The sequence below is a fragment of the Aptenodytes patagonicus genome, chromosome 1 (assembly GCF_965638725.1).
Source record: "Aptenodytes patagonicus chromosome 1, bAptPat1.pri.cur, whole genome shotgun sequence".
NCBI lineage: Eukaryota > Metazoa > Chordata > Aves > Sphenisciformes > Spheniscidae > Aptenodytes > Aptenodytes patagonicus.
The window spans coordinates 167,102,015-167,125,735 of record NC_134949.1 but is presented as its reverse complement, the minus strand read 5'-3'; the positions used below and the strand labels follow the sequence as shown (position 1 = coordinate 167,125,735).

Genomic DNA, 23,721 nt, shown 5'->3' with positions numbered 1-23,721 from the left:
AAATCTAACTAGTCTCTCTGGTGATTTACACAGACTGCTCTACCGTATGGATTTTAAGGGGTTTCTATCCTTTTATAGTAATGTTGAATCTACCCCTGTAGTTTTTTCTATCTAATATTTCAACTGATTTCTCCTGCTGCTTTGCTCTTTTCCTCCCTTTCTTATAAATGAAGTTATTATATATAAATCATAGCCGTTTATATATAAAACTTTTTCTTCTAATATGCAATAAAAATGTGATTGGAGAAAGAAGAGACTATACAAATTCTCTTTAGAATAACACTTTTTTTTGCAAAAGTTGACATACCTTCACTTTAGAGTTTTCTATCAAATGCTGAGCCATTGATTTTATCAGAACTTCAAAGAAAAACCATGAATACTGCAGAGAAAAGAAAACATTCTGTAAAATTGCCACATGCATTCAACAACTATTTCAATACAATTAGTTCCTATTCTTCAGTTATGACAAGAACATACAGTAAAAAGTATAGTTCAATATATACCTTAAGTAGCTTGTTGCTTGTAAGAAAGTCAGCAGATGGCTTTAAAATTGTTGTCATGGACTTTGTCAATTCTTCATGTACTGTCTTATATTCAGAAGCAACATAGGGTTCAGCTTTATAAGCATACTTGGGGAGGAAAAACAGAATATAATATGAAACTATGACATAATATGAAACAATTGAAATTGAATAGATGCAACTAAATTTAAATATACTCTTTTTAGAGAGATAAAAAAAGGAAATATTCAATTTACTTTTTACCTACCTTGACATAAGATCTCAGGTAGCTATCCAAGCCTTCTTCATGACACTGAGCAACAATATGGATAATAACCCTAAACAGAAGTCGGAAACCAAGTAAGCTTACAAAGAAAGCTATGATCGCAATAGCAAAAATGCTACTCAGTTACAGATTTATGTGATAACCTAGTCATCACTTAAACTCTATGAAGCACTTAAAATTCTTTACCTTGTCACATTGACTGCAACTTCCTCTTGAGTTGCTCTAGTGAGAACTCTAAACAACTGGTTTAGAACAGTTGGCAGGAAAGCTATCATCACATGGCCTTCCATAGCATGAAGGCTCTAAAAGAAAGCAGTAATAGAGTCACTCCCTTGAAACAATGGCATTTAAATCACAAGTTCGGAAACAATAAAATCTACTGCAGGTCTTTTTCCAAAAACACACACTGCTTGCACTATTTGGTGTTAATTACCTGAAATACTGCACAGAAAGCAATTGAGAATAGTTTCCAACATAAGTATTTGGTAAAATATTTTCTACATTAAGGTAAATTAGGGATAAAAATTAGGTTTTATTAAAAGCATTTTAGAAGTATTTGTACTTTTCCATTGAAATGCATACTAGGTAATGTTTCAATGAAAAGACTACCTGTGTACACCACAGCAAGCTGACACTGACACTCTGGGATACTTTGCTATTTCATTCACCAATGCAGACATTTAGCAAACAGAAGTTCCACAAAAATATACAGATTGCTTACCTGTGCTAAGTGCAATACTAGTTATACTAGTTACTGCAACACAACAAACTAATATGTTAAAAACTAGAATGAACTAAAATCCCTAACTATCTAATGCTGGAAATTGGAGACAGTGAGTTACTAACCACTCAACTTCTTCACGATATGCCTTTGCTTTCCATCACATGCAAAAGATATTATAGACATAACAACCCTGACATAAAAGGCAGTGTATGGCATTTCATCCTACATTGTTTTATGCCACAAAATTCCCTGGAGTTAGAGGGAGTTTGACAAAAAAAGAGTGTATTTGCTGAACACGCGTACAGACAACACATTTCAAACATTTCCATTCACTGTTACATAGCAGTCTTGTCTTTGAATGTTTGCCTCTATGCATGTTCACACTATTCAGGACTCAAAACAGTCTTCCTTCCTACATGACCCATGATTTTTCTTGGAAACAGCAGTCATACGCTACACCATCTTTTCTATAAGCCTTGAATATCAGAGTATTGGGTAAACAGGCAAATGGAACTTCAGCTCAGACTTTTTTCCAGGATGCAGACATTTTTTGGTAAGGTGCTGTTTTAAGTAAGACTCTGAAGTGGACTTGTAACCCAACCTCTGATGCCTTTTAGTGTACAATTACACTTAGACTGCCAGAAGTAGCTGTGCCCTTTGATCTCTCAGGTGGCAATGGAGGTAACTACAAGTAGATACCTCAACTTATGAGATGCTAAGTGATGTTTGGGCTCACAAAACATGAAGGAGAGCATACAAACATCTCGAGTCAGGTAAGTCTCAGAAAACCTTTAAGTAGAAGTGTCAGACAGTGCTTACACAAAATCCTGTTAGGGAGGGTAAGAGCAGAAAGAAGAGAGAACAGGAGAACGCTTGTCAGGTTCAGTAACCCAAGCTACTCTGCCAGTAGCACACTGGCTTTGTGGAGAAAAGTAAATCCTAAGTATTTAAATGTGTCATTGCCATTATAGCATAGACGTTACCTGCAGGAAACTGTCACCAGTTGATTTTTAAAGAACATTTAGCACTCAGGCTGGCCAAGTCTGGCACAGATAGGTACAGGCTGACACACAAAAGGCAAGCTCTCAATACACAGAAGTAAAAAGTATTTGGGTCCCTGTGAGGCCCAGCTAGACAGGAATTTGGCCCAAGAGAATTGAGAATTGCCATAATTTGTAGCTGACACAGAAAATAGCATTTGTTTTCTGCTACCATGAAGCAAGGCAATAAAGTCAATGTGATGTGTTAATCTAGTGGTGTGGAACATGTTTATACTGTGTGGTGAGAGCGTTCTGGTGTTTGACAACAAGCAAGAGTTATAAAGAGGCTCTGCAGTTGCATTATTCTGTCCCAGGGATTTTGGCAAGACATGGTCTTGTCACTGAACCTAAAGATTTTGCTAATGTGGAATTAATATAAATATAAATAAATTAAGTGTTTAAAGGCAAAGGAATAAGCTACCCAAATATATTACAGTATATGTCATCACATACAACTGAAGTAAATAATGTGATTTGGGAGTAATCTGAGGAAGTGTTCTTTTGAGCTTTCCCTAAAATGATACTTTAATATCTGATGGTCACTTTGTTCTACCAGACTAACAAGAGTTGTGAATATCAAGAAGACATCAACCCTTTGATTCCAGCCAACTGTCATTTTTGACAGTCGGCGGGTGGCAAGATAAATCTGAAATTGCCATGCTAGTCCCTGAAAGAGATTTTTATTATATCAGATTCAAGTAGAGCTCTGGTAAACTTAAGAAACAGTGGGATTTCTCGAAGTAGTGTGAATCCCGATGAATCAAACAGGTCAGAAACTGACTGAGGGTTGGTTTACAGCTTCAGCTCCTGAGGTAAGAATCAACCAACCGCCCACAAAGTACAGGGTCGTTCCATTCCTCATAACGTGAACAGTCACTGCTGCCAGGACCCTGGTAAAGAGTCTCTCCATGGTGTGCAAACTGATTTTTTAATAGTAGTGATTCAGACTTGTCATGTATGCAGAGATTTTAGTAATAATGTTTCTTTTCATGTAACATCTGACTGTTTCCCAGACCAACTGCTTTATATTACAGCACCAGAAAGAGCAAATTCTGGTTTTTTTTCACCTGAACTTATCAATAGACATTCAATTCCCTGAGGTCCAGTATGGACAACAATCCTTCCCTTCTTCTTAATACCAGAAAACATCTGCCATTTTCTCTGGCACCTCAAGTAGCAGGAAAGCTACACCCCTTGAAAAAAAGTGATGGAAATGATACTGACAATATTAAAGAGCTTCAATGAGCCACAGGTCAGATTCTAAGACCTCTAATTCATGATGACAGAACATGCCACCTTTATTATACAGAGAGAAAAAAAGAGAGGTTAAGTCCAATGATAAAGGTTCAGTGTCCCAACTGATCTCAAAACCACAACCAGAGGACAAGAAGGCAAAGCTGCATCAATGAGAAAAAAAACCTTTTATGACTAGGACTTCTAAAAACCTGGATGATTCCTTTGTATTTTGATAGAACACGGGAGGAAATTGAATACCAGCAACTTTAAATCCCTTGCCAGAAAAGTACAAACAGTAGGAAGTGAGAGGTATAGAGGTTCTCTTCTTCAAACAGAAATCTCAGACAGCAGGGCCGCAATGTCCCAGAAGGATTACTTGGGGAAAGATGGAATAATCCCCTTGGCCCCTGGCCTCAAGGCAAGATGAAACACACTGAAGCAGTGGTTCCTCTCCTCTTCCATCTCTATTGGAGAGAGTTCTTCAGGGCACAAACCACATATACACGGTTAGAAAGACTCTATATTTTGAAAAGTGTCACAATGACAGAGGATTTGCAAGTGCGGTATCAGGGAGGGATTCTGCACATAAGCTGTCTCTAACTCCAGTAGGGCCTCTTGATACTGCAAGAGTGCTGACTTTTAAAGCCAAAACACTACCAGGCTTAGTGCTAGCGCCATCTAATTGGGGACTATTTGGTACAATTACTGCTGCAGAAAGCAGTGGAAATAAGGATGGCTCCAGATCGAAAATTATCAAGGAACCCGAAACAGATACTTCAAGTGAAAAACACAGAGAAATGACATCTTATATCAAAACAAGAATGTCAGCAGCAGAAACCCAAGTGAGAGGCATCTCTAGTGACTCATTCTAAGTAACCATGGGGGATGATGAAGTTCAGCTACAAGACTATGGTCTTTGCCTTACCCTTTTGATGTGAAGCTACCATGGCCAGAATCCCTTCTAAGGGGTTGTATTATTGTCATATGATTTGCCAGCACGTTTTGGGATTGCAAAATTTCAGAATGATAAGGACAAATAGAAGACTGAGAAACAGGTCTGTCAGTAAAAAATGGTAATGATAAAAAAACCTATTTCCAAATAGGCTTATTCCATCTTCCTGCTGTTAACGTACTGTGTCCTGTTTTGTACCAAAGTTGATGACAGAAGTCTTGGGGCAAGGAAGACGATTCAGAGCCATGATTTTGACATAAACAAGGTCACAAAACAAGTCCAGTTCAGAAGTGTGCCACATTCAATAGTTAAGTTCTTACTTAAATGTCTTGAGTAGACAGTCCAGTTTTATTAATTGATGGTATTCAATTACAACAATAAACTCTGTTGTGCCTAAGAAAATTAAGAGTTACTTGTCATACTTACATAGATTTTAAGGTGACTGAATTTTGGGCTTTATATTAAATTTTATATTAAAAATTTGGCCTACTTGGTTAAGACAAAATTGCTGTGGAAACCATGCACTCTACTCATCTAATCCTGAAAGAGAACTGTAGACATGATGATGATGATGACGACCTCCTAAGCAAAATTTTAGAAAATCAAGAGTCATCATTCCTTACCATTCCCATGTGCAGTTCCATTTGATTATATTGACAAAATAAGCCATTAGTGTTTCGAAATTATCACTTATAAGGCTGACCAATACTGTCTCATTATTTACTCATGGTTTCCTCTTATATTGCAATTGTAAATTTACCTAGGGCAGGAAGTATCTTCTTGTTCTTTTTATACTGCATATTCCATTAATGAGACCTAGAAAATGTCTGAAGCTCCTAGGTTTTGCAAAAGTATAAATAAATAATATAATCTGTTACTCACTACCATTTTATACCTTAAGATATTTTACAAGATCAGTTCCTAGTGCACGAGCTCCAGACTCTGTTTTCTGACAGTACTGAAAAAAATTATGCAAGTGCTGGTCCTGTCAAAGACAAAAAGAACAACAAATTAAACAATAACTAACATTACTATCCATAATCCAAAACAGAACACATGAAAAAATTTATATATAGAAATCCATATGTGTCCGTAGATGCAATTTTCAAAAATAATTGAAGTGCACTACTCTGAAAACTAATTTAAGTCTACATGTAACTGATTTCTTTTTTAACCCACATAAGAAATTTCCAGTGATTTTTGAATACCAATTATACAAAACACCACCTATATTTGCTTCAAACCAACTGACATGCAGAAGATAGCATACTTAATGTTAGTTATCCCAACTGATCATAACATGTATTTTATGAGCAGCTATAACAGGACTCATTGCTTTGTAGATATGCCAGTAAATAGCTTTCAGACAACTACGACCTCTCATCTAACAGGAAAATTCAGATTGGAATAGATGACCATGTTAGACAAAAGGTTCACATTTTGAATAGCTTCCATTTAAGATCTGCTGTTTTTCACAGCTGATGTGAAAGAGAGATACCATGCAGAGTGTCCAAGAGACAAAAAAAAAAAAAAAAAAAAAAGAGATCAGCATATTGAGTTTAAGAATTTTCCCAAATATTGTATATACATATAACAAACATACATTATTTATAAAACTTTCTCTAATTTATTTTATTTTATAACTCACCTGCGTATACACAGTTGACACCAGATGAGTGGATATTTTTAACAGTTGTTTGCCTCCATCTACCCATTTAATTTCAGGACCAGAATGCTGCACGCACACATGCAGAGGAAAAGTAAAATAATGTAGCATTATACTAGAGTAAAACAATTTGTTTATAGTACCACAAACAACACTTTTTTTTTTTTTAAAAAAACAAGTTGAAGAAATGTGTGCAATGAATAAAGTCATAAAAAAAGGAAAATTATGCAGGCAATATTACCAAAAGCATTTATGAAGCTTAAAATGCTTTTTAAAAGTCCCACAGTAGTTTCCTCACTGGCTAACAAAATTGCTTTTCTGTAAGTCACAGATCTCACGTTTCCCCTACAACTTTGCAAAGAAACTTGTGACTAGAGAGAGATATCTACTAGTTTTCTGAGAAAAAGAACAAAAGAATTTCCACAGACACTGACACAGTTTAAACCTTACCATAGGCCACCGATAGCTAGCAGCCAGTGCTTCCTTCCCATCCCACTTCCAAAGAACTGAGAATGGGAATGCTCAGCTGACTATCCTGACAACCAGTTAGGGAAAGATTTTACTGCTAGATCTACAACTAGTCATATTGATCGTAACCTTCTACCCATGGGCATGAGCAGAGACTAACAGCAGAGGCACAAGGAATACACCTATGATGTGAAAAGATGAAAGATGTGAAGGAGACAATGGTTGGAAAGCTTACAGCAGAGTTTAAAAAAGAAAAGGTGGTAGAATAGGAGGAGAGCAGCACCTCTTGCTGTTGATTTTAGGACTCTTCCTCCAAAATGAGTCAATTTTGTCTCTGTGTTTCATTCTCTTAGTCAAATCCCCTATCACATTTTACATTTTGTATCCTCCTCGGTATCATTTTTATTACCATAATTTTGCAAGCTTTCTGCTTTGAAAAATACAACCATAAATTTTGCTAGTGAAGTATAAAGATCACAAAAATCAAGATGTGAGAATAAGACTTTGTCAGGAATAAAGGACTTACTGAAAGGAGACAGCATGAAATGCTAAAAAAAATTTAGTAAAGGACTTCAGATTATTTGCATATCTTCATAAACTCAAAATAGTTTAATGTATTTAAAAATTACTGTAACTTCTAGTTAATTGTTATTACAAAAAATTAAACTTAAACATTTCCTATGTACATCAGCTGAATAATAACAACAGAAATAAGTACTTAACAATTTAAATGAAAACCTGTATTAGGACAGGTTGATTCAAATTCTTGTAAAAGTCAGAATTTGGTCATAAGTTTTGTCTCCCATTTCTCTTTGGGTTGGTTTGTTTCCTCTGAGGCAGATGTCTAACTTTTGCAAAGCACTCCATTTCAACTATAGAAGAAAAAAAATTTCTGCTAGAAAATGACTTAAATCTTATCAGACTGGGGAATTACAACCAAACCTTCTCTTTCCATATCTTTTTTTTAAAGATTAGAGCAATTTTATATAACATACCTTTCCAACGCCAACTTCTTGATAACTAAGATAGCCTGACGGAAGATTTGCTGACACAGGGATGTGTTGCTCATTGGTCACCACTCTTCCATCTTTTATTAGAGGAAGCCAAGAATACCCAACTACAGAACATGAAAGGCAAGTAATTTTAAATTTTATGAATCTTTACATAAACCCTTACAAAAGTCTTACTGTACACTTCTGATATGTAATTCATAAACCAGAAAATGTTACTGTAAGGGCCAAATGATTTGAACTCAAACAATTAGAAATAATTGAAAAGGCAAATAAATTGTCACTGAGTTTGAAAAGAACTTGATAGACATTCTAAAACAACATTTGAAACATTTAAATTAAAAGAAATACTTAATGAAATCTTTCAGTCTGTATAATGTAATTAGAAAGCATTATATGGATCACAAAAATCACAGGTTACCGGATAAGCATACTTCATAAAATCGCCCCAGTAATTACTGAAAGTAAAGCATTAGCGTACAAACCTTGTGTTTCAACAACATCTTTTTTCTTTGTACTCCCTTTGCTTGAATTATCACAGCTGACATGGTAGAAGGTGAACAACAAATGGTGCTTTTCATGTAATTGAGTGGGCAATTCTATTTTGATCTGAAAGGCAAAGAATCACAACCTCTGTAGAAGTCTTCAGCTAGAGCAGTGACATGCCTTACTGGTCACACACTTAAAAAGCAATTCCAGTTATACGCTATTTGAAGCAAGATCAAGAATCACACACTCAAAACTTACAAAAAAATTTACTTACAGTGAAAAGGGAGGTCTGATTTAACTGAAATAATTATCAAGAACTTTGCAATCCTCAAATCTTTTCTTGTATTTTTGAAACTTACGTAATACCTAAACCAGTAAAAGTTACCTCAGAAAGGTAGCTTACCTCATCATAAAACTCTGGATTTTGATGGTGATGCAGAACAGCAGCAAATGCACTTCTAGTAAATACTGGCCCACCTGGCCTACCATAGATACACTAATAAAGGAAAAAAGAACAAAAAAAAAACCCTGTAATCCTTTTTCACTCTCAGCTTAAAATCTGTTTCACCCAGAATTTGAAATATTTTAACTTGTGTTTAACTTGGTTCCTTTGCACAGACAGAGGATTACATGATCTGTAGTCTGCCTGATGTGCAGTAAAGCTAACACTGTGATGTCACCTCAGGATTGCTGTACCTTTTTCTACTTCTTTTCTTCCGGGCACCTCTTACACACTGTGGTAGCTCATAAACAAATACAGAGCTTGGCTCTGCAGTTGATCTAAAGCTTTACTGTTTTTAAGTTAAATAATTTTTCCTGTGGAGTAGGCATAAGCCACCCTTGTTTGCAACAAGTTTATTCTTGGAATTTTTGTTGATATAAAGAAATTAAATGCTCTGAGGGTTCTTTAGTAATCTTTTATATCAAAAACAAGCATGTCATCTGGGAGTTACTCTTATGCTAAATGCAAAAGGAGGACAGAAAGCCGCCATGCCAAGCTAGATAAATTAATCTAGTACTACTGTGTTACTTAGCTATTCACTATTCACTAGTTCACTAGTGAATAGTTCACTATTTTCTTTTATCAGTTGCAAAAATCAAAAGACTAACCTTTAAAGGCAAAGAATCCTCTTCATCAGAATCTTTGAACTCAATGCATACTGCAATATTTCTAGCCTAAAGCAGTATTCAAAAACAAAAACCCAACACTTAATCGTAAGGATCATCACAGAAATATAATATGTAAACAATCTTAACCAAACCTAAGAAAGAAGGATGTACAGTTTTCCCGTACTCACCTTTGCAAAAGACTTTTGACTGTCATATTTCAAGTGCTTTGGATAAACATAAAGATGATTGTTGTAGATGGTGAAAGGCTGAGTGTGTTTTGGTATACAGGGTACAAATTCCTCTATTTCAAACGTTATTAGTGTCTTGGTACTGTTTTCAAACTGTTTCATGGGAATGTATGATGAGTTAACATAATCTGAAAATACATAAAAAACCAATAAAAAACTGAAGAGAAAAAGCCTGAATGTCCATTTAACAGTGTTTATTAATACTTACTTGGAAAATCTGTTGACACATTATCAATTGTAACATCCAGATTTCCTAAAATAACAGGAAGTTTGGCCATCTTTTCAGGTCTATAGGAAGGAAAAAAACCTCAAAGTCAGGCTAAATGCAAAACTATCAGATGCCAGAGAAAAGAGATAATAGGAAACAGAGGCAAAAGTAATATCCTGAAACAGTAGTATGAGAGGAAAGGTGGTTTGGGGGTGGATGACTGATCTGGTCTTGCTTTTTGCCTAGATTCAGTTTTCTTCTTTAAATTCTCAAAAAAAAAAAAGTAAGGCTTTGTTCACAAGTGTGGAAAAGGTTAAGAAAAAGCATGATGTTTTTCTTTCTTTAAATCAAAATTAAAAACTTTGTTAAAGATAGGTTTTGTTTGCCATGTAATAACTCACTATCATTTGCAGCAAAGAGGGGAGCTATAAGTAAGCTTTTTAAATCTCAATAGCCAGTGACAAGCATTTATGGTAATGGAGTAAACTTGGAGCAAAATGGAGCAAAGGGGAGAGAAATCAGTAAGCTAACAAAATGCATCTTCTACTCAGTAATTTTTTTCCTACCTCCTCCTTTTTCTAGAGTAATAACTCACCCTGCAAAATATTTACTATTAACTAGCCTACTATGAAATTTCTTAGATGTTATCATGTAGCTAATTCAGAAATACGATTTGAAGTAAGAGTATTTTCCATGTTAACACACTAGTGCAGAACCCTTTATTAGTAAAGACAGTCAGCAGCATGATTGCTTTTAATTATTGCAGAGGAAGTGGATGCAAAATTTTCCCAAAATGCAATCGCATGCTGTGAAGCAAACAACTTTTCCTGGTTGGAGTCTGGATTCTAATTCCAGTAGCTAAGCCTTAGATATTACAATCTCTTTCTTACTAAAATTCCCGTGAAATACTGTACGCGATTCCACAAACAGGATGCTGAAATAACCAAAAGCATTTCCTTAATTCACAAAGTAAAGTGATGTCGCAGGCTAATTTACTATATTAGTTTCAGTTTCAATAATATTGTTTATGGCAAGAAGCATCAGTACACAGCAATTTCAATGCTATGTAAACTTCAATGAAACTGTAAGCAGCTTGCTAAAATGGAATTAAAATATTTATTACAAACCTCATCTCCTTATCAGATTTGGTAAGCAAGAATAGAATAAAGAAACTATACCCAAACCTTTTGCGATTGGCGATTGTTCAAATTAATACAACTCCAGCTAACCCTACCATAACAGAAGTGGAAAAGCCTTTGCGAAGCAGCAAAGACTGCTCTATTATTTTACATCTTATTTAATATGAAAGGGGATTAAAACTAGTTTATTAATAGGGTCATCTGTCAGTAGGAGATTCGTAAGTCTTGCACACAAACGATGCAGTCTTTAGGAATACCTTGTAAAAAAGGATGACCAATGTTCTGTTATTTAGGCATCCTAAGCCACAGGCACTCCCAAGGAAGGTGGACTGGATACTGGCTTGAATCCCTTTCCCTGAGAGCTAGCATTCTCTGTCCAAGGTCAGTGAACACATGACTTATGCTCATCCTTGTTTTCCTTTCAGAACCAGAAGAATGTATTGTGCAAGCATAACTCCTAACACAGAGCTACTTCAGGATATGATGCTTACTACACGGTAGACATGGCATAATACTTCAGTCCTACTTGTAGCCTCCAAACACTGCAAAGAAAAGATCTGTAGCTTGTATGAAGGCCTTGATCATATTTATACAACTTCTATATTTGAAGTGAAGAACATAGAAACACATACATCAAAAAGATTAGCTGCTCCAGTTCAAGACCATAACAAAAAGTGGTGGGGCTTGGCGGGGGGCAGGAAGGTAGGGGGTGTTAGGTTGTGCTTGGTTTGTTTGGTTTTGTTTTTTAAAGTGAGGAAATTAGACTTACTTCCTGAAATCTGCTAACAATTTCAGCATGTCTTCATTTGAAAGTTTATTACTGTCTTGTCTGAAGAGAGGAGAAAATCTTGCATTTTTGTCCAGAGTTCCTGAGGCATCTTTAAACAGCGTCCTGAAAGTCAAAATCTTGCTTTCAGCTGAGTTTATGAAAGTGTTGAAATTCACTTCAAGAAATTTCTTTACTACAAATTAGAACATACTGCATCATCCTTCATATTAAGCATTTAATACTCTTGTCACTGTAGGTGAGTTTTAACATATAAAATAGCTCAGTCTAAGAAGTCAAGTGTGAACCATTTCATTCTTAGTAAAATAAAAAATATTGAGAACAGAAAACAGTTGGCAATATTCAATGGTTTGAATAATAATATAATGAACGTTTAACTTTTTTCCTACTACAGAGCTGAAATGTAAGTTTGTCAGAAATTTTTGGTTAATTGAAAGTAAAACAAGAAATAATTTAAATAGAACATTAAGTTTTACAAGAAGCAAGATGCAGAAAATAGTGTTAAAGAAAAGTTAGGAAAAAACACAGATTGATGAGATCTGTCCCTACCTAGCTGCCCAGGCAAAAGGCATTCTATATTGACCTAATCTCTGGCATGCCTGCTTAGCGTTCTTCAAAACTTTCTGTGCAACCTGCAAGGAACATAAGAAATAGCCACATTTGAAAAGCTACATTTTTTGCACCGTTAGTACACAAGAAGAAACCACATATTGACACAGATATGAATTGGAAATTCTTCTTTAGAAAGTTAATCCTAAGTATGCAAGTGAAAGACAAATGAAAATACCTTTTAACAATTCATTTCAGGTTAAGCAGGGCCTGCTGATTTCACAGCATTTCATGGGTGAAAACACAGACCCATCTACACTCCCGATAATACATATTTAATTAAGCAAGAAAAAAAATATGATATATACAACAGTCATACGAAAGCTAGAGCAAAATTCAACTGCTTTTTAAGACAAAATTGTGACCCCAGATAAAAACATTTCCCCCACCACTTGCTCCCCTATTCATCACCCACTCTATGTACCGGAACACATTCCTACAGAGTAAATAGTAAAATACTCTGCAATACTTGCATTACAAGTACACACAGAATACGGGGAGGAATTGTATGAAGATCACATGGACGATCCTATGTATGGACACTGCAATATTACTTTCATTAAAACTTTAAATTTTTGGTTTTGTTAACTATTAAGTGAACAAACAACTCCATTATACAGAACCAACACATATAACAATCAGAGCTAGAAACCCACTAGTTTGAGATGTTTAACACCGAGCTGAACCACTTGAGCTAAAGCAGAAGCTCCTGACAGAGCAGTGGGCTTCTCTTTTCCAGAAACCAGCTTCTCCTGTGTGCCTATGCAGAGCAAAATTATTTGCCAGAGGCAAAAAACCACAGAGTAAACCTGCCTGAACATTATCCCTGATCTATGCTGTTGACATTATAAAGAGCTGTTTCTATTAGTGTGTTGTTTGAGCCAACTCTCCATTATCCTTTCCTGTAAAAAGGGGGAAATTGCACTCAGAAGCATAGAACCTTGGTAAGTAATCATCATTAATTCACTGTTTTCAATGTTTAAGGGGAGAAGTGATCTCTTGGCTATAGAATTTGCTGCTTCCGTTTTCCCTTTTTCTTGTCCAGAGCAGCAATTCTCCAAGAACTGGAACTTGCTTATTGCACTGACACACATGGAGGCCTATATAGCTGGTACTGTTCTGTTTTGTTTCAAATTAATACGGTGTAATCCCAGAGAACAAGAACAGAAACAAATTCAAACTAAGTGTTCAATTGTATAAAATTACAAGCAAATAAGTACCAGAAATGCACAGCATAAGTTAATATAACCATGAATGTTCCTATTGGCTACTCCTGCAGTACAGGGCAACACAAGTCTAGCACTCAGCATCAAATTTGGGAATACTTCCCATGTGGCTCAGGCCCAAGACCACCAAAATCAGTTACTCAGTTCAGGTTTGTTTTAACTCAGTAAGAGTCAGCATACACTTCAAAACCAGACTCCTAAAATACAAAGCTGCTGTTCTCCAATGATAGCTGAAAAAAAAAAAAATCCCAAGTATTCTTGGAAAAGCAAATCAGTAGTCTGATCTATATTAAGACAAACTGAAAAATACAGGTTTTTTACATGTAGCTTAGCCAGCATTAAATCAGTAGCAAAGAACACTGTTCCTCTGCAGAGACTGAAAGTTAACCCTTCCTTCTTCCCTTTCACTAGCTGAAAACAGGAAGAATGTCAACAGTAGCTGACACTGCTTACAAAAAAAACTTTTCTCCTAGTATCCTGGTCCAACTATTAAAGCACAACTGTAAATCAACAAAATTAAAACTCTGTTTCTTCAGCAACAAACAAGAAGCAGCAACTGACAAAGCTTCTTGTAGGTATGTTTCAGAAAACATTAAAATGTTGTCATCCTAGACTCCTGCAAACTTAAGATGTTTCAGTGGTTTATTTCCAAAAGTGATTTGGAGTTCTATCAAATCTGCAAAGTATTTTATACATAAAAAGAGTCTTAATGATCTCAATGGTTCTGAAGTAAAAAACAGCAAGAATGCAGGTAAAGTTATAGTAAACTATGGTCACCAAAAAGTAAGACAAAGGAAAAGTCAACAACAATGATACAGTAAATAAGATGCATTAACTAAGAGACATACAGTTAATTTCTGACCTATATTTAATACTTCATTGTTCAACAATTTTCAACTCAACTTTCACATTGAAGTCTAATACTCTTCTGTCAAACCAGTTTATTTAGAGCCATTATAAAAATTATAGATTATGTCCCGATTAGAAAAAGCTAAATAAATGTTTCCCAATTATATGTTAGACTATCTATAATGTTTCAGTAAGTTACTAGTAGTAACTACAACTTACTAAATCAAATCATCCAGTTATTTGAATTTCCTATAAAAGAACTAAGTTTTTGACATTTATTAATTTGAAATCAACCTGTCTTGCCTCAGCGTTTTTTCCATGCCACAGAAGAAGATAACATACCTTTGAAGAATCTGAACTTTTCATATATGGTTCAGCACAATGTGTAATGCTTCCCTGTAATACTTTTTCTATTCTAGCCACAAGGAAAATGTCAGTATGAGGACATGTGACTGAGAATATTCCCTAGAAATAAAACAAGAGGTAAACATAAAAGGAAAATGCACACACATTTTACAACACATAATAGAAAGCCATCCGAAGCATGCAGGAAGACTCTCTATTTGTATTCAAAAATTCTACTAATTCTTTAGGTTACTAGTTCTTACCTGCTTTGGATATTGTAACACAGTTTCATGAATGTCTTGAATTCTGTGTAAGCTATCACCACTGCCATTCATCATTTGTTGAGATGCATTGGATATCATGTGCCTTACTGAGGCATGGTTCAAATCAACATGGAAATCTGCTGAAATCTTCCGGTTGTTTTTAATATCAAATAGTGATAATGTGACAAAGAAAGGTTCTACCTACACATTTAAAAAAAAGAATCAAGTGTCATTGCTGGCATCTATATTACTGTAGAAATGTGTATGAAAGGAAAATGAGTAACATTTTTATAAACAGTTACACACAGCCATCACTCTAGATATTACTGACAACATGTAAAAGACAGTAAAAGAACAATTCCACTTTCTACAACACAACAAAAAGATTAGTAGCAAAGTTACTTTTTGTAGGATTTAGGCTCTCATTTGGATTTAAAGGAGTAGAAAAAAACCCCACAATACATGTTTCTCAATCATAACTAGGAATTCCTGCCATTAAGAATAGTGCCAACAAAGTATTAAGACATTCATTACCATATTAACAGAAAATAATTAGATGAATTATTTACATTTGTCGTTGGTCCCTCTTCATTTTCTGCAACACAGCTTTGCAAATTAAAAGATAAATCGTTACACTTCACAAGAATTTTTTTTCCAAATTTCTCTTCAAATGGCTTCACTTCTGGTTCAATACCAGAAAAGTCAAGTTTCTTTAAAAAGAGAAAAGAAAAATTAAGGCAAGTTGTTTTTCATCTCAACAGGATCAACATAAAAGAAAATAACATGCTTCCTTGTAAAAAGTCTAACCTGTGCATCTGGATCCAAGGCAAAAAGTTTAACTCTGCTTTCACTTTTCAACTTGATTTCTGCTTCTCTGGTACTCTGTTCAAAATATTAAAAAAAAAAAAGTCTTAGAATCACACGATTAAATTAAAGTGGTTTTCAATTTCATTCTTTTTTCTGTGATGTTCAAAGCTTTACATGTTTTTAATTCATGCACTCTTCTCTCCCTAACTGAGCTTTGCAACTTCTTAGTTTAAATTGCTCCATCATGTTCAAGTAAAAAGTGAGAGAAGACTCCTCTCTTCTAAAGCCTTTTCCAGGCCTAGAAACACAAAAACTTATATCAGCAACATGTAACCTTCCAAGCTCATGGAAAGCATACTCCAGTGTAGCTCATACAGCACTTTGCCTCCTTAAACAATAACTTTCATAACACTATTTTATTTAAAAAAAAAAGTATGAACGTAGGTTAAAGCTCAGAGCTATCCTGAGACCATAAGATTGCTCAGGAAACAACAGGTTACCTAAATTAAGAAACACCATCATAGCTTGCTTGCTTTTTTTCTTTTTTTTCTTTTTTTCTTTTCTTGAGCTCTACTGCCAAAGAGGTGGTTTTCCTGTGGGTAGATGAAAAAACCCCCCAAAACTTCCAAAAGATAAAACCCTCACACTTAAAAGTTACTTTGCAGAGTACACTGTACACTGATCCTGCCTGGGATTTGTGGATACCTACCTATTAACAGTAAAACAAAAGTAAAGTGGAACAAAATAGAATGTGAAAACTGATGGTATACATAGGTTACTTTTTTAAAAAAAAGGTATTATTTAAAGAGTATTCTATGATTTTTAAAGTCACAGGACATAACAAATGGATGTATGCCTGCGCCAAAATTACCCGCGTAGGAGAGTTGCCATTCCCAAAGTAGTAGCTGGCTAAACAGGGATACAAAGTATTACATTACAGACAGGTGTCTAATTTTGGATCAGCCTGTATGGGTTAAAAGAAGTTACCAACCCAAAATGCCCAACACTGACCATCAGCTGAAGTCATCTACTGCCTACATCTGCTTTGCTAAAGGTTGAAGGAACTCCTACTATGTCTCAAGAAAAAGAAAAAAAAAAACCCCAACAAACCAAAAAACCACCAGCTCTAAGAGCTCAAAATTCTATTTTAGGTTGATAGTAATAATAAAGAAAGAATTTGACTTAAATGATGCATTACAGAAGAGGAACTTCTGAGGTGTGATTTTGAGTACAGATGCTGTAATGGATTTCATCTACTTTACTTCATTCTCTTACACACACACAGGAGAAAAGACAAGAGTTGCTCTGAAAGACACCATCCAGACACTCGATACCAGCAGACTATTGGCAGACTTTGCTTGTTCAACAGCCGGTATGATTTGAGAAATACAGGACTAAACTGTGAAGAAGTTTAAAGATGGCAAGAAGGTTGCATGTATGTTTTGGAAAGGGAATCGTCAGTGGCAAGAACTGAAGAGGAACATGATCTAGTCATAGGAGCAAGACAGAAACTATTTCAGCTGAAGCATCTTGAATAGTTTTAGATTCTTTGGTGTTTTGTGCACTAAAGACAAGACAAAAAATATGCATTTTTGACTGACAGATCAGGGGCAGTCGGTCAGAAGTCAAGAACTGAAAATGCATGTAGTCATCAACCCTGTCTACAGTATGGCAGTGACTGTAATTCCATTTCCTCATCTGTAAAACAGGGACAATGTTTTCCTACCTCAAGGAATACTGGGACCCATAACGGTTAAGGAGGTACTTGGGCACACTGATCATGACAGTCACATCGTTATTTAAGATGGAGGTCTAATTTGTTTCCTCTGAAGATTAAAAAAACAAAAAAACAACCAACAAAAAACCTACATTCACTCTTGGTATTTAAGTTACAGATAAAAGGAACATGAAGTAGGCAGGACAGACAGAGATATATGCGTGCGCATTTGTGCACTGAAGTGCACAATACCATCTTATATATTTTATGTTATAAACTAACAGCTGTTGATAGAAAAATGAAGGCTTGGAGATGTACTCACAAGGGTTAAACCTTTCCTAGGAAGACTGTTTTTTTCCCCTATTGTCAGGTGCTCTACAATCACCCCTGAAGGAATTTCTCTTTCCTCATAAGGATATGAGGTCAGCTATTGTGAAAATCTCCTCCTAGAACCAACAAAAATAATAGAGCAGCTATAAACTCTTCTAAAAGAAGGCTCAATACCTTGTAAGTCTTTCACTGGGAAAAAAGAACCAAATCCAAACCCAAATAACAGCTGAAAAGACAATGCAAGAAAGAATAGAGGACAAAAAAATCCTCAAAACAAACAGCATTTATATAAAATAATCAAGTTAAGGCAGAAACAGTGTACGAATGCAAATGGGCAGATTTTTCCCTGTACTTCTCCTCAGGGAAAAAAGGCTAGAAAAACACATTAGAGCAAATTATTTTGAAAGGTAGTGTTTAGTAAAGATGAACTAGAATGGGAAAACCAAAAAACTTATTTTGAAGGAAACAGAAATTTAAAGGGGTTATAACCATGGAATAAAAAAAGCCAGTGCTTAAAACGCTGAGAAAAATAACACACTAGAAGAATACCTAGCTTAAAGAGCTGCGTGCTTCCGATCAGAAGGTTATGGAAACAGGAAGCAGCATTTGTAGTACTAAAACTATATGCAGGTGCTGCAGCCCTGAATAAGAGTCCCCTCTGGAAGTCATATGGAACCTAGGCATTCCAATAACTCTGACTATAAAGAAAGAAAAATCTTCCATACAATAAGAGCATCTAATTTTCTATTTGTTTCCAAAATAAATTTTCATAGCCTCATGTAAGTGTGCTGTTTGATGCTTACAGCTCTTCCAAGGAAAACTTGATTGTATGCACCACAGTCCCAATTAATTTCCAAATACAGCCATAGCTGGAGTTAGATTATCACGTAACAGCTTTTCGTGTACATGTGCTAAGTTGATTACAAAGCAGTAACAGAAAGAATTAAGCCAACCAACCAATTTGGGTGCTTAAAGCCTGTTAATGTATTCTGACTGGATCTTTTGAGATGTTACCTATTGTAATAGACAAAATTTGTTTTACTGCTTGTCCTCAGTTTATAAGCTGCACACCCATCAGGAGTAGTTACTAGGTCAGACAGATTCTCAGAAAAGAAGGGGAGAGCATTCCAGAGCATGGTCAAGCAGAAAAAGTTTCAAGACTGCAGGCTGTGCCACACAGAAGAAAGAGTAAGAAAGTCACAGGAAGGAGTTTGGATTCTCCAACTTCAATAGAAAAAGGTCACCAGTTCCAGTCCTTAGGTGATTTAACAAAAATTTCTCCCTTACAGAACTCACAAAACTTATTGCAACACACAAGTCACTGATTTAACTGAAATAAAGTCTGCAAATGGGCTGAGGAAGAGTTACTGATTTTTTTCTATTTATTTCTATTTTATTTTATTCTTATTTCTATTTCTACCATACCTCTGTAAGAACAAAATTGAAAAGCAAGAACTATGGCAATACAGGAAGTATCCATGAACTTGCCAGCTCATTACAGACACAAGCATCTTAAAATACATTCACATCATCACTGCTATTAAGCTCCTCTAGACTTCTAACTCTAAAAACAAAACTTCACTTTAGTATAAAAATAGATTTCTACAGAAATACTTTAGCACTTACCTGCATGCAATAAAACAATACAAAATATGCAAAATACAATAAACTAATAAAATAATAAAACATGCTGCTTTTAAACAGCATGTCAAGATTTATATAAGCAACTTTAAGACAGTAGCTAGTTTGCTTCCAAAAGCAGAAAATGCTCAATAACCACATCTATTCACGAAAGAGCTTCTGAGCTTTCAAAGCACCACAAACAGACTGGAAGCTAGAAGCCAATACCTTACCTTTACTGAAAGTTCATGTGGCTAACTTACGTTTACTACTTTGTATCCCAAATTGGCATTTACAATATATATTACCTTGGCAATTTCAGGATAGTAGTTATCAAAACTACTTGATGAGCTTTCCATTTTGCTTTGTTCATCATCTGAAATTATAAAACCACATTAAAAAAAATTAAAAATGCCAAACAAGCAAAAAACCCCAAACTATTCACAAAACTCCATGTCAAAAATATTTCTGGTTTGGTTTGGTTTTGGGGGGGGGGGTGTTGTGGTTTTGTTGGGTTTTTTTTAACTCCTACCCCCCTCAAAAATGACAATTGTTAACATAATCAGGTTGTGGACAACTCCATCATTTCATTTTGATGCAGTGACTTCTTGGAGGATGTAACCAGTTACAGAAATTGGTAAAGTAGCAGTTATTTCTAATCTTACCTAGCAAATAGCTTTAATATTAATTTTGACATCTGCATGGGGAAAGGGGATACTCAATGCACAAATTAACATTACTCTTTCCAATATGCATTGTATCTTGATTTCCAAACCAGTTCCCTCTGTTCATTAGGTTCCCAGCTCTACTCTCCAACGGTTACTGGATTTACAAAGCAACCATTCAGTTAGCTATAAGCATCTTACAGTTCCAAGGTCAATTGGGACCACTGACTAAAATGTCTTTCACAGAGCTACAGGGTTCTTTTTCTGATTTGCTTTTTCTGCAAACATCGTGTTAAATTCCGGCAATCTTCACCAAAGACTGTGATATCTCATTTTAAACTCTAATGGTCTCTTCTGGTATATTGTGCTATTTATAAGCAGAACAACTTTCTGTAAGTACTTCCAGGTTCTTCTGGATATGCATACACTTGGTCTCATACCAATTGCCTTCCCCATCCACTCTCAAGAGGAAAAAATGCACGAGAGGACATCTAGTCTATCCTTTTGTCACCAAATTATCAACTATACCTACATCACATTCCTTACAGATATCTGCCTTACCTATTCTTAAAGGGCTCCAACAGAAAAGATTCTACACCCAAGCAATCTATTTCAGTACTTTAGGGAAATATTTGTGGTCAAGGGAGTTACATCTAAATTTAAGTCCCTCACTGCAACCACAATTTCTTAGTCTTCTACCTACAGTGACCACAGAACAGATTATTCTATTTTCAGCAGCATTTTACACATTTCAAAACAAGTCCCTCCTAAGTTTTCTCTTTTCCTTAAACTGCTTTGGTCCTGATTTTTCATTGTGTGTTCTATTTTTCTAGACTTCTGATCAGTCTCATTATTCTCTTCTGGACTTAACTCAATCAGAATCAATGTAGAACGGTGCTATTTTAGTGCCAAAAGGTCAAAACTTTAATGAGTTCAAACAGACAGTGAAAAAGCCTATAATTTTTATGACCAAAGAAAAAAACCAAATTAGCCACAATAAAGCCTTTCCAAATGCACGTATGTAGACATTGTCACATAACTGTATTAGCATTGCTAGAAACCCTGCTTACCTTCGTGAGACTCTCCATTTCTTTTTTCTTGCATTGCAGCCTCAAAGTTAAGCTGAAGAATTTTGTTCAGAGTGTTTATCCATTCTTCCATTTCAAGTTCACTATCTGCTGCTAAAAGGTAACTACTCTTGTCTTGCATCTTGAGCTCAAATGCAAAACGTCTGACTTTATTGTTCTATAAGAAAATAAAAGTTCTTTATAATATCTTTACATACTGTCTACTCACAACCAAAGGAAGTTATATGTATTTCAGATCTTTTAACAAAAGTATACAGTTCGATATTTTGAACAAGTGTATTATAATTACACTTATTCCTCTCTGACATTTGACCTTTTGAAGTTATTTGTACCACTGCAACAAGTGGAAGTATGAAAGATAACAGCCCATTTTTCAGTTTCCCCTCATCATTCTGTTTGTAATAATTTAAAAAAAAAAAAAAATCCAATTTCCAAATATCAAGTCTTCACGTACTCAGATCACCTAGAAGTGAAGCTAACTAAGATCTACTAATAAAAAAAAGCATGAAACTATTAATATTTGAGTGAGAATCACTTGCATGTTGAGATTTTATACCGGAGGTTAAATCATAACCAACCTCAACCCCGAATGCCCTGATATTGCTAGTCTTTTAAACATACATGAAGTTGGGAATCAATTCCTCCTTTGTTCCTCAACCATTACTGTCATCCTTTTTGCACAATTTAAGTCAAGGCTTCAAATGCCACCTAGCTTGACTCATGTTCCTGGGAATGAATTCACAAGTCTTAAATGAAAATTCTACATTATCATGAATTTAATTTAAAAAATTGATAACTCATTAGATAAACATTAAATTAAACAATAAGACAGACTTAGTGTTTGGGGGATTTTTTGTTTGTCTGTTTTAAGTTAAATTAAATGCCAAATTACATTTCAGTTTCACTATACTTCAGGTTTTTCAATAAACAGACTAACTACTGGTTGGCAAAACAGTCAGCTTTCTACCAAAGATGAGTTTCTGTTAAGGAGGATACAAACAAATGTATGGACTCCAGATCTAAGGCAGTCTTACCAATTAAAATCAGTACTGAAGTAAATGAAAAAATCTTAAGAACAGTAACCTTTAACTTCCACAGCATAAACCCTTGACACAGGTGGTACTTATCACACTTCTCAGTTTTCACAAATCACTGAATTAGAGCAACTCTGCCTATATATATATGACTGTATGTGTGAATATATACACTGCATATATTATGTGACTGCACTTCCCTGTGATGCAGAAAAGACTCAATATACTTCAGTATTAAAACAAAACAAAAAACCCAACAAAACAAAACCAAACCACCCCAAACAGTATTTTGGCAATTCCTGTCTTTTCATTTAACCTTTTTAGTTTTGGAGACAAAACAACAACAAAACCCAAACCAAAAGCAAACAAAAAACAACCAAAAAAACCTATTGCACATATTCGGCATTCCTCTTATACAACTACTGATGAAGGAGCATATTCTACTCTATTCTGCTTTATCTTTAATGTCTGTTGGTGGTCAGCATTTTCCTTTCCTATGCATCTACTGCCTTTGAAAAGTAAGTAAGCATAGGTACTAAATGAACTCAAAACAGAAATAAGAAATGTTATATGAATGCAATGGGAACTAACCCCCCTTCACCAAAGACTTACTCTGAAACAAGTAGTTTGATTCTGAGAACAAAAGCTTGTAAGTGTGTCTACCTAAGAAGAGCAACCATTTCTACGCATTCCAAGTCAGACTACTGCAAAGTACAGTGGCTGGGGTCCTTACAATTTTTTATTTTATTTTCCTCTTCCATTAAATGGAAATGCAATTTCTACAGTGTAGACACCACTTTTTTTCCCATATGAACTTCTAGATGCTAATACAACACCAATAATAAGTAACAGTAAGACAATGAATAAAGTCAGATCAGCCAGAAAGGATACAGTACATAATATAAAATAATAAAATCACACATCTGGAATAGGGCCATTATGCATAATATTTTATAGTTCAAAATCTCATTTACTTGCCCCTCACCAACAATTCAAGTGAAGAAAATAGCTATTTCCAAACCCCTTTATTCCAGCCATTGAATGGCTTCTTGGTTTCACAGAAGTGAGCATTGACTGATTTTGGTTTTGCACCTGATGTTGATCCATAACCAGTCTCAAATTTCTACATGCAGTTCTGAACATCCAGATGCCAAGATGAACACTGATGGTACTGTAGAATACAGTATAGCATTCAAGACACAAGCCAACTATAAACTTTAAGCATCCGAAGTACAGTTTTACTTAAAGACTACTGTATCAGCCCAAAACCTTACTTGCAGTAGAACAAAGGAACAGTAATAAAAA

The 23,721-nt window shown here is 35.2% G+C and overlaps 1 protein-coding gene across 16 annotated transcripts in view; it reads right to left on the bottom strand.

Moving 5' to 3' along the window:
* DOCK9 (dedicator of cytokinesis 9) overlaps nt 1-23,721 on the bottom strand; it is a 136,724-nt gene that overhangs the window by 54,520 nt on the left and 58,483 nt on the right. For all 16 annotated transcript variants that reach the window (XM_076361714.1, XM_076361756.1, XM_076361797.1 and 13 more), the window contains exons 8-27: nt 21,365-21,539; nt 19,938-20,005; nt 15,963-16,037; nt 15,725-15,865; nt 15,156-15,356; nt 14,890-15,012; nt 12,413-12,495; nt 11,846-11,968; nt 9,938-10,017; nt 9,670-9,857; nt 9,482-9,547; nt 8,775-8,867; nt 8,368-8,491; nt 7,868-7,989; nt 6,387-6,473; nt 5,634-5,723; nt 973-1,088; nt 769-838; nt 504-629; nt 308-379 (exon numbers count right to left, since the gene is read on the bottom strand). In XM_076361714.1, coding sequence (XP_076217829.1) covers nt 308-379; nt 504-629; nt 769-838; nt 973-1,088; nt 5,634-5,723; nt 6,387-6,473; nt 7,868-7,989; nt 8,368-8,491; nt 8,775-8,867; nt 9,482-9,547; nt 9,670-9,857; nt 9,938-10,017; nt 11,846-11,968; nt 12,413-12,495; nt 14,890-15,012; nt 15,156-15,356; nt 15,725-15,865; nt 15,963-16,037; nt 19,938-20,005; nt 21,365-21,539 — 2,223 coding nt within the window. The remainder of the gene's footprint in view (nt 1-307; nt 380-503; nt 630-768; nt 839-972; nt 1,089-5,633; nt 5,724-6,386; nt 6,474-7,867; nt 7,990-8,367; nt 8,492-8,774; nt 8,868-9,481; nt 9,548-9,669; nt 9,858-9,937; nt 10,018-11,845; nt 11,969-12,412; nt 12,496-14,889; nt 15,013-15,155; nt 15,357-15,724; nt 15,866-15,962; nt 16,038-19,937; nt 20,006-21,364; nt 21,540-23,721) is intronic.